This window comes from Aulonocara sp. 'chitande type north' Nkhata Bay, linkage group LG5 (genome assembly GCF_057382095.1).
Source record: "Aulonocara sp. 'chitande type north' Nkhata Bay isolate Kocher_YH1m ecotype deep benthic linkage group LG5, A_spYH_male_GT1.1, whole genome shotgun sequence".
Taxonomy (NCBI): domain Eukaryota; kingdom Metazoa; phylum Chordata; class Actinopteri; order Cichliformes; family Cichlidae; genus Aulonocara; species Aulonocara sp. 'chitande type north' Nkhata Bay.
In genome coordinates, this window is record NC_141348.1 from 22,864,937 (window position 1) to 22,879,858 (window position 14,922).

The window sequence follows — 14,922 nt, forward strand, 5'->3', positions numbered from 1 at the left end:
ACTGAAAAGCTGTATTTTATATAAACTTTAGATTGAAATAAAGTGACAGGCATTATATTTGGGTGCATAAAATAGACAAAAACCTTTTTTGCACAGCAGCAGCAGCAGTGAGATAAGCAATGAAGGAAAGTGATCACCTTGGGATTTGGTGAAGGAGTCCACTGTGAGACAATTTTTTTTAAATTAATAGCTTTATTTATATTGCACTCTCCTTAAACATGGTTTACAAAGTGCTTTCAAAGAAGACAGTCAGGTCATGTGCCCATGCCTTATAAATAAGCCTACAGCTGAACTACTGATTAACTAAGCCCCTCTTCTTGATGACATGCTCCATTGCAGTCTTTTCAGAGATGTCCAGGCTGACCTTGTACTTGGCCAGGATTTTCAAGATGGGCCTCAGCTTTAGCCACCACTGAGTCTTTGGAATACGATGACTGCAGAGGGAAATCAATGAAATCAAGAGATCAAATTATTGAGTAAATATGTAAAACATTCTTTCTGAAGTTGCATTTAGTTATTTCAGCGCACTAGATAGCAGAAAAGAATAGAAATGCGGTCTCACTCAAAGTCAGTCTGTTCTGACAGTTCTGCCAGAGGCTGAAAAACCAAAGCTCTCTTCCTCATGCCCAACACGCAGGCTGAATCCTGAGAGTTGGCGAAGATGCGACCTTGAGGTTTAAGGTTTAAACAGCACAAGTGGCATTAGCACAGGGAACATCGATGGTCAGCAAGTCAATACAACATTTTGCTTTCTGAGGTATACTAAAATCTCACCATGTCTGTAGCATTCCTTCAGCTTGTCAGTCAACCACAGGACAGACTTCATCCCCATCTTTGTGCCAAAATTCCTGTCAAAAGGACTAGGGGTTCCACCCTGATAACATACAGGTTTCCTTTAATGCATAATATTGAACTGGGTGTCAAATAATGATCTTGGAAACAAAAAAACAAGAAGATCTTCATTAAGCAGTTCACCTGCTGCATATGCCCAAGGACGTTCTTCCTGCAGTCAAACACGCCCTTACCCTCCTCTGAGTACAGGTTGAAGACAAAGTCAGTGGTGTAGTTTGCATTGCACTTCTCATTTCTAAAACAAAAGTAGAATAACAGATAAGATATGACCTCCAGTGGTGAACCCTATAAATGTAATAATGTTGATAATTCCCTCAAACCTCAGAATGAGTCCTCTCTTCACTGTAGTCTTCATCTTCTCCACCAGATGTTCCACATTTAGCTACAAATTAATTATTTTTTTTTGAAGTCAAGAATAAGAAACCTGTGTTTAAAAATATCCACATATCCATCAGTGATTCTCATAACGAGACAGACAAACCTCTAAGTCATGAATGTTGAAAGGCTCTTCATAAATGTAGGCTGCATCAGCTCCACCTGCTAAACCAGCCGTGGTTGCCAGATAGCCGCAGTATCCTCCCATAGTCTCTATAATGAATACTCTTCTCTTGGTTCCAGCAGCAGATTGCTTGATCCTGTCGCACGTCTACAAATGCAGACACATGAGAAGAGAACAATGTGCTGCATAGGACTTTGATGCTTTGTTGTTTTGTTGTGCTTAAGAGTGTGCCAAATAAGAGCTTTACCATAGTTATGGTGTTGAGGGCAGTGTCAGCACCAATGCTGAAGTCGGATCCAGGAACATTGTTGGACACAGTAGCGGGAACAACAACGAGTGGGATACACAGCTCCTCATATTTCTCTCTAGCTTGCACCAACTGCAGACCTCCCAAAAATGCCTATGAGGAGAAAACAGTAAAAGAATGAGTGTCTGTCGTTCTTGTTTATGTGCTCTCAATGTGGCAGGAAGATACGGAAACAGAGTAGACTGGTTTCATCCACACAGAAACTCACCTCCACATTTGTTGTGGGTAACTGGCACTGACCGAGGGTTGGTTTTTTGTGTGTGTGTGTGCGTGCGTGTGTGTGTATGTTTTGCAATTGCTGTAAACCTGTTTCTGTGCTTGTTTTGGGTTAATTGGAGGTGCATGTACTGGGTTGTGCTTCCACTCTAGTGCACAGATGCTCTACACTACAAGCTCAGCTGTCACATTTTCCTGATTTTCTGTGTAGGCCAGAGCCTACTACATGCTGCAGTCTGAAGGCAACCTACACTGTAAGAGGTCTGGGTTCTATTTTTAACTGTGAAAGTTAAAAATAGAGAGGGTAGCTGACCTATGGCACAGCTGGTTCTAGCTTTGGACTTTGTGTTTTGTCATTCTCCAAGTGGGAATTGGACACTCCCTCATGGGTGCAAATGTAAACACATGTTAAATACGTTATTACTGTGTTAAAGAGATGTGAAATGCTGCATCAAATACATTGTTTGTTTGTTTTCCTAAATGTACTGTTTTGTGTATTAATATTTTTAAATTATAAAAGAAATCAACTTAAGCTTACTGTGATACAATGTATTGAATGGCAACGTTTATGCTAATACTGTACATGGTCCCTTTTAAATAAAACTACTTAATGAATAATAATAATAATAATAATAATACCTGCATTTACTCTTTATCCCTGCTCAAACCTAAAATATGTAGGTTATGGTGTGAATACCGATCTACCTGTGGCATTATCACAGTCTAATGCTGCTCACCTCAAAGCCTCCGATAATGATCACAGCATGAATGTTGAACTTAGTGATGCTCAGACTGATCTTCTCCATGAACTCCTGAGGCAGGGATCTTCAGAACAGAAGAAAGCCACATGATAACAGATTAAATCTCCCTAAGATAAAAGTTATGGAGATGTAAGACTTGTAACACGCACTCTCATTACTGCACTTGTCACCTCTCACCTCTTTGTGCCCAGGAAGGAGCCCCCCTTTCCAGTCCATCCTGCCACTCCAGACCAGCCAATGGGCTCAATCTGTGGAGTCACAGAGCATGTGCTCTATCGTATGTCATGGCTGTGCACAGTTATGGTAAACAGCTGTTTAAATGCTTAAACAGTAAACGGTCCCTGGTCTGGCTTATTTATTTAATTATTATTTTTTGCATGCAATTAGATTACAATTCCATGGGCCAAGCCATCGAAGCCATCATGCACAGCCAACATCTGGTGGCCCTGGAGGAGTCCAGTTCTGACAGCTGAACGGACTGCAGCATTCATTCCAGCACACGGAGCTCCCACATTCAGTATGGCGATGTTGATATTACTCTGGCAAAGAAATATTTACAGAGATATTTGATTTTTATTAAAAATATTTACAGAGAGATATCGTTTTTCAATGAGGCTTAATGACTGAAAGACAATTTATTCGGTAGCACGGCAGTTTCAAACCTTTGCCTCTCGGGGGCGGACATGAGCCAGCATCTTGTAAGTGTTCCAGTTGTTCTCAAAACTCCTGTTGCCAGAAATTAGAACAAAAAAAATATGGACATTGAAAAATTATTGCAGCACATGAGCATTTCGTATTAGCAACACAAAAGTACATGTCTCACTTTCCCCTGAGCTTCACCGCATCATCATACCGCCCCTCAGCCATGGCTGTTGTGACATCTTTAGTCTGATATAGGTGAAGGTGGAAGGAAAACAAAAATCTGGGTCAGATATTCTAAAATATCAACCCCAAAGCCAATTATAGCTTGCCTACAGTATCTCATACATGTTATATATTCCATATTGGATACTTAGAAGATCCCGTGTGTCGAAATCTGACTTTTTGTGTGCTTAGGATCTTAACTCACCACTTGCACACACTCCATGAGCGGAAGTCTGACAGCCATGTTTCCCGACAAGCTGACCACACAAGCAGGAGTCTCTGGTGTGGCCTCCAGTAGAGCCATAACTGATTCCACTCCCATTCTGCTTGCCTGAAACACATTTTCTTTACACAGTTAACTTTATAAAGAAAACAATACCAGCCGGTGATTCATTGTGAAGATCTTACTGAGACATTACCAGGATTCTATCAAAGGCAGAGGGAGTCCCTCCTCTCTGCACGTGGCCCAAGATGGTTGTGCGCGTGTCAAAACCTAGTTTCTTTGATACCAGCTGCACAGACAGATGATTTATGAGCAGTCCTTCTAACTATAGTTGAGCTTAACGTGGTATTCTGGAGTACTGCCAATACTGACCTGTTTGACATGATCACAGGTGATTGGTTTACCTTGGCGGTCCATCGCTCCCTCTGCAACAATGATAATATTCAAGCGGGTGCCACGGCCTCTTTGCTAAGAGGGACAGAGTAAAACACAGTATCGCAATTCACTTTTCATGTATGGACTGTAATGAAGCCAAAGTGAACATGAATGTGAAATCCACCTCTGTTAGTCTTCTGAACAGATGCTCCTCCCATCCATCATCTGGGGGCATCTCTGGGATGAACACCCAGTCAGCACCACAGGCTAGAGCTGTCACCAAAGCCAGGTAACTGGAAACCAAACAAACTAAACCAAGTAATATTTTTTCTAAAACTTTAAAATATCTAACGCTAATATTGGTACATATTAAAATGAGATTTGTTGTAAAACGAATTCCTAGAATAATGATAATAACAAACACGATAAAGGAATGTGACCAAGTAAACATAAGATAAAACAAAACAAAACATCGTCCTCAATTTTAGAGATGATATCAAGAATTTGTGGATTGTTTTTAAAGAAACTGGGATGACATAACTTGAACACACATATATCACACACAACTCATCACCTCCATTTCCATCTATTTTGGTGTCAGTGCCATATTCTGTGGTTCCACAGAGATAATGTAATTACAGCTTTGTGACTACTGAACTGACACTTGCACTGACGCGCACAAAACACTCACACAAGCTGTACTTACCCACAGTGCCTGCCCATTACCTCCAGGATGAAGGTCCTCTGGTGACTGCACAATAACAGATTTTGGGTCAGGAGTTCTGAAATCAGTTGTCTCCTTTGTTCACATTTAAAAATGCGAATGCCTCTGGGCATACCTCTGTGCGGTGGTGGTGATGGCATCCACGATCTCTATGATGCGATGCAGGGCAGAATCAGTGCCGATGGTCATGTCAGTTCCACAGAAGTCATTGTCAATGGAGCCCACCATGCCAACAATATTAAGGTGGGAAGCGGACTTGGCCTCAATTGCCGTGATCTTACCTGAGGACCAAAATGACAAAACACTTGACAAATAGGCTAACAGCAGTAAAATGCACCTTGCCACGTTCCATAACTAGCCCTGTGATTGGCTGGTGATCCAGAATCGGCGCCAGGCATAGGCAACCCTGAACTGGACAAGTAGTTTAGAAAACGATGGATGTTTCATAACAACATGAGTTTATTGTGTCGCTAAGAAAAGTGAATTCTGTGTTTCTCACCGGCTTTAACAAGGTCTGCCAGCAGCTCGCTCCACTCTGTTCTGAATTGGTTTGCACCCGTCAAGCTGCCATCACCTCCAATCACACACAGGTTGGTGATGCCCAGCTTGACTAAGTTACAAGCAGCCTTTGTGCGACCCTCCTTGGTTCGGAAGTCCTGACAGCGGGCACTGCCGATCACAGTCCCACCCTGACGTCAGGCAATGAAGAAGGGTTTCAGACCCCGACAAGAATCACAAAGAGGATAATAAGGAGAATGGCAGCTGCAATTATACAAAATCTAAGCACAAATGTTTCATTTCTATTTAGTATTGCAATTTAAAAATGCTGATATTTAGCTGCTAGTTTGATCTACTGCTTTAGAGTGTAGCAAAAAGTTAGTCTGTGACCATTTTTTAACATAAAAAACAATAAAACAAACAAAAATGAAAACCCAGCAGTTTTTGCATCCTTGTGTGTTCTCACCAGCTGCAGCATCATTGACACACTCTCCCACGTAGCAGGGCGGATATTGTCTCCTCCATCTACTAGACCCTGGTAACCCTGTTAACAAACAAGAACAATATCACCTCAGTGAAAAGGGTCATATCTTGGATAAAGCTTTGGGCTTAATAACACGGGAATCTTAGTGATTATATAGTCAGCTACTCTACTCCGTCAGTTGATTTTATTATTATGGTGGGGATATTAGGCAGTGGAATATATGCCATATAGAATCAAATAATATTTTTAAATTTTAAAAAGAAAAATAACAAGCATAGACTTTTTATTTTATTATATATTTACTGTTAACGGTAGTATTAACTGAATAACAATATTAGGTATGGTAATAATAATAATAATGGATTGGATTTATACAGCGCTTTTCAAGGCACCCAAAGCGCTTTACAATGCCACTATTCATTCACTCTCGCATTCATACCTGCAATATTAGGTATGGTAGTTTTGGTTTGTTGCACAAACATCATGCCGAAACTGAACATACCACCTGGAGCTCTTGAATCTGTGTTTACAATGATTAATCTGAAGAAACCAAATGAAGTTAAAAGCAGAATTTACCTCATGCACAAAGAAGACCTTGGCTCCAGTGTAAATTCCCACTCGGACTACGGCCCTCACAGCTGCGTTCATACCTGCAGGAATAATGTATAGGAAACTTATGACAGCACAAAAGTTTGGTTTAAATTTTTGGGATAGATGCGGCACTTCAGCAACTTCCTGCCTAACATATGTATGTCTAATGATTTAAAGTCTGAGTGGTTTAAAGTTTTGTACCATTGCCCACAGCCAGAGGGTTCTGGGTTCAAACCTGTGCTAAAGGTCTTTTGCGCAGAGGTTTCTTGTTCTCCTTGTACTCCCACTGCCATCAAAAACACACAGGAGCAATTCTCCTGTGATTGCCTTTGGCTAAGGTGCTGGGTTACACGTGGAGCTGGCCCCCACATGCTACATGCATGAATATCCACCACTCCTAATCCTACAGATTTTCTATACCTATGGCAGGGATGTCACACTCCTTTTACAATATGGGGGTCATACGGTCCACTTCGATCTCGGGTAAGTTAGATCAATGAAACACCTTTTTCTATCAGTACAGAGATGTTTAACTGCACATTTAATCTTTAGAATAATTTAGTATGAGAAAAAGCAATGCAAAGTCAATTACAACAATATATCCCAGTTTTCTGCATAACAAAGTCGCCACAACTCTTTGGGCATAAATTGTTAGAAATAAAATTGTGTAAAATGACAGAAAAGGTTCTGGTAGCTCATTCTGCAGGCTGTCCTGCAATTATCAAATACGAGTTTATATTTATTAACAAAAATATTCTATTCTTTTATTACTGGACACATTGTTAAAAACAGAAATGAGAATAGGAGTGAAAAAAAGGGAAGGTTTATGTCATTTGTTTATCTATTATGGTGGTATGTAAATGGCCATAAGAGAGGTCTTTATTGATAGGAAAAGGTGTAAAATGCATGAAAATACAGTTAAAAGTTCAAAATGATGCCCTTCTTAAAAATTTATGATAACTGGATTAGCATATTTTCACAACCGATTTTTACACCTCAGCCTCGTGGGGATCACTAAAGAATATTCCACCCTCGCTTGCATTATTTTTAGTTTTACATCAAAGTCTGTCTGGTTGTCTCTAAGTTAGTGGGGTAACTCGAGTAGGCTATTTACTCTTTCCAAGGCACCATTTTCTTTGATAATAATCTGCACTGATTTAGCACAACTAATCTCTGCAAGTATAATGACAGTTCTTTTTTTAGACTTCATATTAACATGCTTCATCAGCTGATAAACACCAAATGGGAGCATCAAGAACCACAAGAGAGCTGATAGCGGTAAACTGCTGGAAAGGAAACTGGGCCTGTGTCTGCTCTTTTGAAGGGGTTGTTTAAAGGACAAGATATGGAAAATTAACTTTAAGGGTGTCAAGAGCATCTCCACTTACGGTGTAAAAAAGGAGAGGAGAGTAAGGAAGAATTGGACTGCACTCCCACTCTATCTCACCCCTTTACAAACACATGACAGAAAGGTCACGCCTCTAAAATTAGCCCCCATAACAGATACAGTTCTACAGAGAAAGGTGGAAGAAGAGGAGGAAGAAACTTGGTAAATGACATACAAGTTCTAATGAGGATTATGTATTTTAGGTATTTTAGGAAAATAAAGAAAGGTTAGAGATATCCAGTTTTGCACTCTGTTCAAGGATCTTATACATTTGAGATGGAAAAAAAAGGAATCATTTGAATAGCTCACTGCCTCACATGCTTACACTACAGGATTGTGTGGGGTCACTGACACGCCTCCCAAAGGTCACAGTGGAGATATTCCTCATCAAGTTAAAGGTCAGGGGAGCATCTATCTCTGTCTGTAGTTCTACCATGTCTGGGTGAAGTCCTTCATGCTGCCCTTTTACATAAGTTATCCATAAGAGTGGATAGCTCAGTAGTTTAACTCTTTAGAAGGAAAATCATTAAATATGATCAGTGAGTAAAAATTTGCGAGTAGTTACAGTCGATATTAAAACAGAGCTGCTGTGGTGATTAAACATGGCAGTGAAGTTTGTCTGGGCCATTCTTAGCACTTTAGCTAAAACTGATTTACAGTGTTAAGTCTAATTCATTGTTATATATGCACAGTTTGTATTCATTATGTTTATTATTTGTCTTTGACAACCAAGAACAGTTTCAAAGACAAGACTTAAATTCTTGACTGTATTGTCACTGCTGATGAGTCCCTAAGTGCTGATTTTCACCAGTCAAATCTGCCACCTGCTGAAACAAAACAACAGCAATACTGCCTGGGCACACCATGCTCCCCGGAGACCATCTACTTACCCTGGGCATCGCCTCCGGAGGTAAGCACGGCAATTGCCCGACCCACTCCCATCTTCGTGGGGTCGGTAGGACTCTGTTGTGCCATGGTCCTGGAGCTGAAGCTGACTGGGAGAAAGAGACCTTGAAAGCAGAAATCCCTGCCACCCTGCTGTACTGTGTACAGTACAAGGAGCCTCTAAGTCAGCCTGCCTGTTATGGAAGGTAGTAACAGTTGCAAAAGTGCACAGCCCAACTATCCTGTTGGCAGACATTCGAGGCACACATAGTTGTGCTTACGCATTTAGACACACACACACACGCACACACACACACACACGCTCTACCAACCCCCCTTCCTCAAAATATGGTTTGCCCCCATGGTGTCCCGTAAGGCCATTGGGCCACAGTACAGCCAATCTAACAATGCCCACCGCCACTGAATAGGAGCATGGCAAGGTTGTACTCTCATGCCAAGTCAGAAGAACGCTGCACAGATCAATGCTGGCGGTGATGGTGTTTACTTTAATTGCAGTCTGGCTTACCAGCATCCTCTGCTGAGAGGTCATCACCACCTGTGGAGGAAGAATTAGAATACAATGTTATCTAAACTATGATCCTACCACAGCTGTATGTGACTTAACTGTACATGAATCACTGGTTATTTTTTTACAAAAAGCAAACCCATAAGTCACTTTAAAGTGCAAACTGGCATTTCACTCACATGACAGACCCTCTCTACAAAAGATGAGCTTCTCCAGCATTATCCTTCAGCATTTTCTCTCCTATCCATTTTGTAATTTAAAGCATTAGTGATCCCTCTGCAACATCCTCTACAATGCAGTTAGTTTACTCCCACAGGCTTTATCTTTTTTGTGTTTTGCTACAGGCTGCAGTTGATAGGCTGGCTCCTTAGGAATGAATGCCGAAAAACAAACAAAAAACACACGGTTATATATATATATATATATATAAAAAAAACACAAAAAAAACACCCAGCACGCCCCTGCGGGCGGTTTATCCTTCAAGCTCGGGTCCTCTACCAGAGGCCTGGGAGCTTGAGGGTCCTGCGCAGTATCTTAGCTGTTCCCAGGACTGCGCTCTTCTGGACAGAGATCTCCGATGTTATTCCCGGGATCTGCTGGAGCCACTCGCCTAGCTTGGGAGTCACCGCACCTAGTGCTCCGATTACCACGGGGACCACCGTTACCTTCATCCTCCACATCCTCTCGAGCTCTTCTCTGAGCCCTTGGTATTTCTCCAGCTTCTCGTGTTCCTTCTTCCTGATATTGCTGTCATTCGGAACCGCTACATCGCTATATATATATATATATCCATCCATTCGCTTCCGCTTATCCTTTTCAGGGTCGCGGGGGGGCGCTGGAGCCTATCCCAGCTGTCATAGGGCGAAAGGCGGGGTACACCCTGGACAGGTCGCCAGTCTGTCGCAGGGCCAACACACAGGGACAGACAACCATTCACACTCACATTCACTCGCACATTCACACCTAGTGACAATTTGGATTAATCAATTAACCTATCCCCACAAGCTGCATGTCTTTGGACGGTGGGAGGAAGCCGGAGTACCCGGAGAGAACCCACGCAAACATGGGGAGACCATGCAAACTCCACACAGAAAGACCCCGGCCTGATGGTGGAATTGAACTCAGGACCTTCTTGCTGTGTGGCAACAGTGCTAACCACCGTGCCCATATATATATATATATATATATATATATATATATATATATATATACATATATATGGGCAAGAGACGAAGAGGCAAGAGACGAAAACAGGGCATTGTTGGAATGCTACTACGCAAGTAACCCCGGCGGAAGGGGCTACATGAATAGGATGAGGGACCTATGGATTCTTCGATACCCAACATCCACAATGACGGCGAAACAACTAGTAGCTCAGTGTTCCAACATTCGAAAGAAGGGACTGCTCTCACAGCTAGAGATTGACGAGGTACAACACAAATGCTATGGCAAGGAGGAGTCAGGACGCCAGGTCAGGGGGGAGATATCATCACCCCCACCCGAGATTGGGTACATAGCCCCAAGTGCGATAGGAGAAGGATCGTTGAGTGCGAGAGGAACTGACCTGAAAAATATGATCATGGCCAAGCTTGAAACCTGTATCCCCCGTAGTCGGTTACCAAGATTACGTGAAGTACCCTCAGAAGGTCTGCTAGATGATGTTAATGCAGCACTACGGACGATACCTACAACCACGATTACCGACACTAACAAGCTGATCTACAATACGGCAGCAGTGATCAGTGAGATGCTTGGCTACAAGTTGAACAGCCACAAGGGGCAGTACCCTCCATGGAGAAGGAGGCTAGAGGGCAAGATCAAAGTAGCACGGAGGGAGGTTAGCCAACTAACGGAGTTGCAGAAAGGTGCGACAAAGAAGGTGCATAAGAAATACAGCAAGCTGTCCATACCTGAGGCCTTGGAAACTGCCAAGCAAAGACTCACAGCCTTGGCCAGCCGCTTGAGGAGATACACCAGAGAGATAGAAGGCAGGAGAATAAACCAGCTGTTCTCCACAGAACCAGCAACCCATAACGGCAATGCTCAGTGGCTAGTGGATCTGAGGGCAGACCACAGCGACCTCCCTGAACAGGGTCCAGTAACCATCACAGTGGCAGATATCCAAGAAAGGGTCTCCAGTATGAAGAGTTGGACAGCACCAGGGCCCGACATGGTTCACGCCTACTGGCTAAAGAAGCTGACTGCACTCCACGAGCGTCTGGCAGCACAAATGAACCAGCTGCTAGTTAACGAGAAACACCCGGAATGGCTAACCGAAGGTCGGACGGTCCTGATCCCCAAGGACCCCAAGAAGGGACCGGTCCCCTCCAACTACCGACCAATAACCTGCCTCAGTACTACATGGAAGCTCCTGTCAGGCATCATATCAGCTAAGATGAACAGGCACATGGGTCAATACATGAGCGGGACACAGAAAGGGATTGGCAAGAATACCAGAGGCGCAAAACACCAGCTACTGGTAGACAGAACAGTCAGCCGAGACTGCAAGACCAGACTGACCAACCTGTCCACTGCCTGGATTGATTACAAGAAGGCCTATGACTCAATGCCCCACAGCTGGATACTGGAATGCCTAGAATTGTACAAGATCAATGGGACCCTAAGAGCCTTCATCAGGAACTCAATGGGGATGTGGCATACAACACTAGAGGCCAACTCCAAGCCCATAGCACAAGTCACCATCAAGTGCGGGATCTACCAAGGAGATGCTCTGTCCCCACTGCTGTTCTGCATAGGCCTGAACCCCCTCAGTGAGATCATTAACAAGACTGGCTATGGATACCGACTACAGAACGAAGCAGTTGTCAGCCACCTCCTGTACATGGATGACATCAAGCTGTATGCCAAGAGTGAACGAGACATCGATTCACTGATCCACACTACCAGGCTATACAGCAATGACATTGGAATGTCATTCGGACTGGAGAAGTGTAGTCGGATGGTAACAAAGAGAGGGAAGGTAGTCAGAACTGAGGGGATTGAAGTACCAGAAGGCAACATTGCAGACATAGAGGACAGTTACAAGTACCTGGGGATCCCGCAGGCGAATGGGAACCATGAAGAGGCCGCTAGAAAAGCTGCAACCACCAAGTACCTGCAGAGGGTCAGGCAAGTCCTGAGGAGTCAGCTGAATGGTAAGAACAAGATCCGGGCCATCAACACGTACGCCCTGCCCGTGATCAGGTACCCTGCTGGGATAATAGGCTGGCCAAAGGAGGAGATAGAAGCCACTGACATAAAGACAAGAAAGCTCCTTACCATGCATGGAGGGTTTCACCCCAAGTCCAGCGCCCTGAGGCTGTACGCTAAGCGGAAGGAAGGGGGCCGGGGACTGGTGAGTGTCAGCACCACAGTCCAGGATGAGACAACGAACATCCAAGAATACATTGGGAAGATGGCCCCAACTGACCGAGTGCTCCGTGAATACCTCAGGCAGCAGAAACCCAAGAAAGAGGAGGGAGACGAGGAACCATCATGGAAGGACAGGCCCCTGCACGGTATGTACCACCGGCAGATAGAGGAGGTGGCTGATATCCAGAAATCCTACCAGTGGCTGGACAAAGCTGGACTGAAAGACAGCACCGAGGCACTAATCATGGCAGCACAAGAACAAGCTCTGAGCACAAGATCCATAGAGGCTGGGGTCTATCACACCAGGCAAGACCCCAGGTGCAGGCTGTGTAAAGATGCCCCAGAGACAATCCAGCACATAACAGCAGGGTGCAAGATGCTAGCAGGCAAGGCATACATGGAACGCCATAACCAAGTGGCCGGCATAGTGTACAGGAACATCTGTGCTGAGTATAATCTGGAAGTCCCGAGGTCAAAATGGGAGATGCCCCCAAGGGTGGTGGAGAATGACCGAGCTAAGATCCTGTGGGACTTCCAGATACAGACGGACAAAATGGTGGTGGCTAACCAACCGGACATAGTGGTGGTAGACAAACAGAAGAAGACGGCCGTAGTGATCGATGTAGCGGTTCCGAATGACAGCAATATCAGGAAGAAGGAACACGAGAAGCTGGAGAAATACCAAGGGCTCAGAGAAGAGCTCGAGAGGATGTGGAGGGTGAAGGTAACGGTGGTCCCCGTGGTAATCGGAGCACTAGGTGCGGTGACTCCCAAGCTAGGCAAGTGGCTCCAGCAGATCCCGGGAATAACATCGGAGATCTCTGTCCAGAAGAGCGCAGTCCTGGGAACAGCTAAGATACTGCGCAGGACCCTCAAGCTCCCAGGCCTCTGGTAGAGGACCTGAGCTTGAAGGATAAATCGCCCGCAAGGGCGTGCTGGGTGTTTTATATATATATATATATATATATATATATATATATATATATATATATATATATATATATATATATATATATATATATATATATATATATATATATATATATATATATATATAAAAAAAAGTCTCCTCTCAGTTCAGCCAGTCAATAAGTCCAATTCAGTGCTGAACCAACAAGACCTCAGGGTATTCCATATAGATGACTACTGCTCACAAAGCCTGTAATTCACACAGCAATTTACACTTGTTTGTATTGTTTGTATGCAAGAAAATGTACAAATCTTCTGCACCACAAAACTGTGCCCATTTTTTTCTTTCACCTGCACACACATTATACCTTGTTAGTCCCCTGTTGACATGCACAGTTATGAATCAGATGAGTAATTACATGCAGCACAGTATTACACCTCCAACAGATGTGGGTACAGGCTTGTTTGTGTATGAGTCCAGAGGGTTTTTGCAGTTTTTAAAAATGTTTGATGAATCACACCTGAAGAAGCTGAATTAATTGAGGAACCAGCACGGCAGAACGAAATACATTATTTTTGGTCTCCTAAATTAATGTTGAATTAACTATATTGCTATGTGTTAGATGAAAAATGAGACAAAACAAAGCTAGATGAAACTCAATATTTAACACACAAATAATAGTTAAACAAACCAATGTGTGGGATGTCAATTTTTGATATCGATGCATGTGTGAATTGATTATATATGAAAAGTAAGGATCAATATGACAACAAGCTAACTGCAACAGTTTGGTCTGTTGCAGTTAGCTTGTTGAAGCTGACTTTAAATAGACGCAGGAGCTGCTATCTGTAAACCTCACAGGAACCCCTCCCCTCCTTTCCCCCATTACTGTGAAAATGCACAGTCATCCTAACTGAATATGTCAAACCGTGTCATTTTTCTGTATTTACTACCCAGTAAGGTATGACAATTTACCAAAATAAAAATAAAAACAACACGTCAAAAGTTCCTGAAAACAAATTCAACCAGTCAACCGGTCTCATACTGCCATTTGAATAAAACACAGAGTGAAACATAGACCATACGGGCCCATACCAAAACACACAAAGGAACAAATTTTACCTTGGCACTTCTTTCTTAGCCAGAGGAGCAAGCAGGCCAACAGGGTGGCACAAAGAAGCCACAGAGCAATGAGGAGCCCTGAGTGCCACATCCTCCCAGTACCTCTGTTCCTTTGAAACCATTCTGATCTGTATTAATAGCTTTGATATCACTTCTTCATTGTGGAGTAGTGAGCTTCATCGTTTAAGCATGTTGGGTAATCAGATACAAATTGCAAGTGTCTGCAGCAGTCAGACGGCTGGGTGGATATATTAAGATCATGTTTTGGTTTGTGTTAACGAGTGAGACAGTGGGTTTAGGCTTCAAAAACAAAAGGGAATTGGTAA

General features: G+C 43.2%; 1 protein-coding gene across 1 annotated transcript; it reads right to left on the reverse strand.

Moving 5' to 3' along the window:
* Nucleotides 1-172: 172 nt before the first annotated feature.
* pfkmb (phosphofructokinase, muscle b) lies at nucleotides 173-14,683 on the reverse strand. Its single transcript, XM_086292219.1, has 24 exons — nucleotides 14,597-14,683; nucleotides 9,193-9,222; nucleotides 8,672-8,776; nucleotides 6,380-6,453; nucleotides 5,786-5,863; nucleotides 5,321-5,510; nucleotides 4,937-5,102; nucleotides 4,804-4,848; nucleotides 4,282-4,390; nucleotides 4,095-4,190; nucleotides 3,919-4,011; nucleotides 3,705-3,830; nucleotides 3,459-3,523; nucleotides 3,298-3,361; nucleotides 3,028-3,174; nucleotides 2,813-2,883; nucleotides 2,612-2,699; nucleotides 1,599-1,751; nucleotides 1,334-1,498; nucleotides 1,173-1,234; nucleotides 976-1,087; nucleotides 775-874; nucleotides 563-668; nucleotides 173-434 (listed from the first exon to the last, which is right to left on the reverse strand). The coding sequence occupies exons 3-24, from the start codon at nucleotides 8,754-8,756 to the stop codon at nucleotides 293-295; spliced, it is 2,337 nt and encodes a 778-aa protein (XP_086148345.1). The 5' UTR covers nucleotides 8,757-8,776; nucleotides 9,193-9,222; nucleotides 14,597-14,683; the 3' UTR covers nucleotides 173-292.
* Between the last annotated feature and the right edge of the window lie 239 nt (nucleotides 14,684-14,922).

Excerpts from the sequence above, each read along its gene's own strand:
- pfkmb (XM_086292219.1), bottom strand. The coding sequence starts at position 8,756 with ATGGCACAACAGAGTCCTACCGACCCCACGAAGATGGGAGTGGGTCGG. Across the intron at positions 4,012-4,094 it reads CCTGTGATCATGTCAAACAG|CTGGTATCAAAGAAACTAGG; the intron begins GTCAGTATTGGC and ends CTGTCTGTGCAG. Across the intron at positions 3,831-3,918 it reads CTGCCTTTGATAGAATCCTG|GCAAGCAGAATGGGAGTGGA; the intron begins GTAATGTCTCAG and ends AATGTGTTTCAG.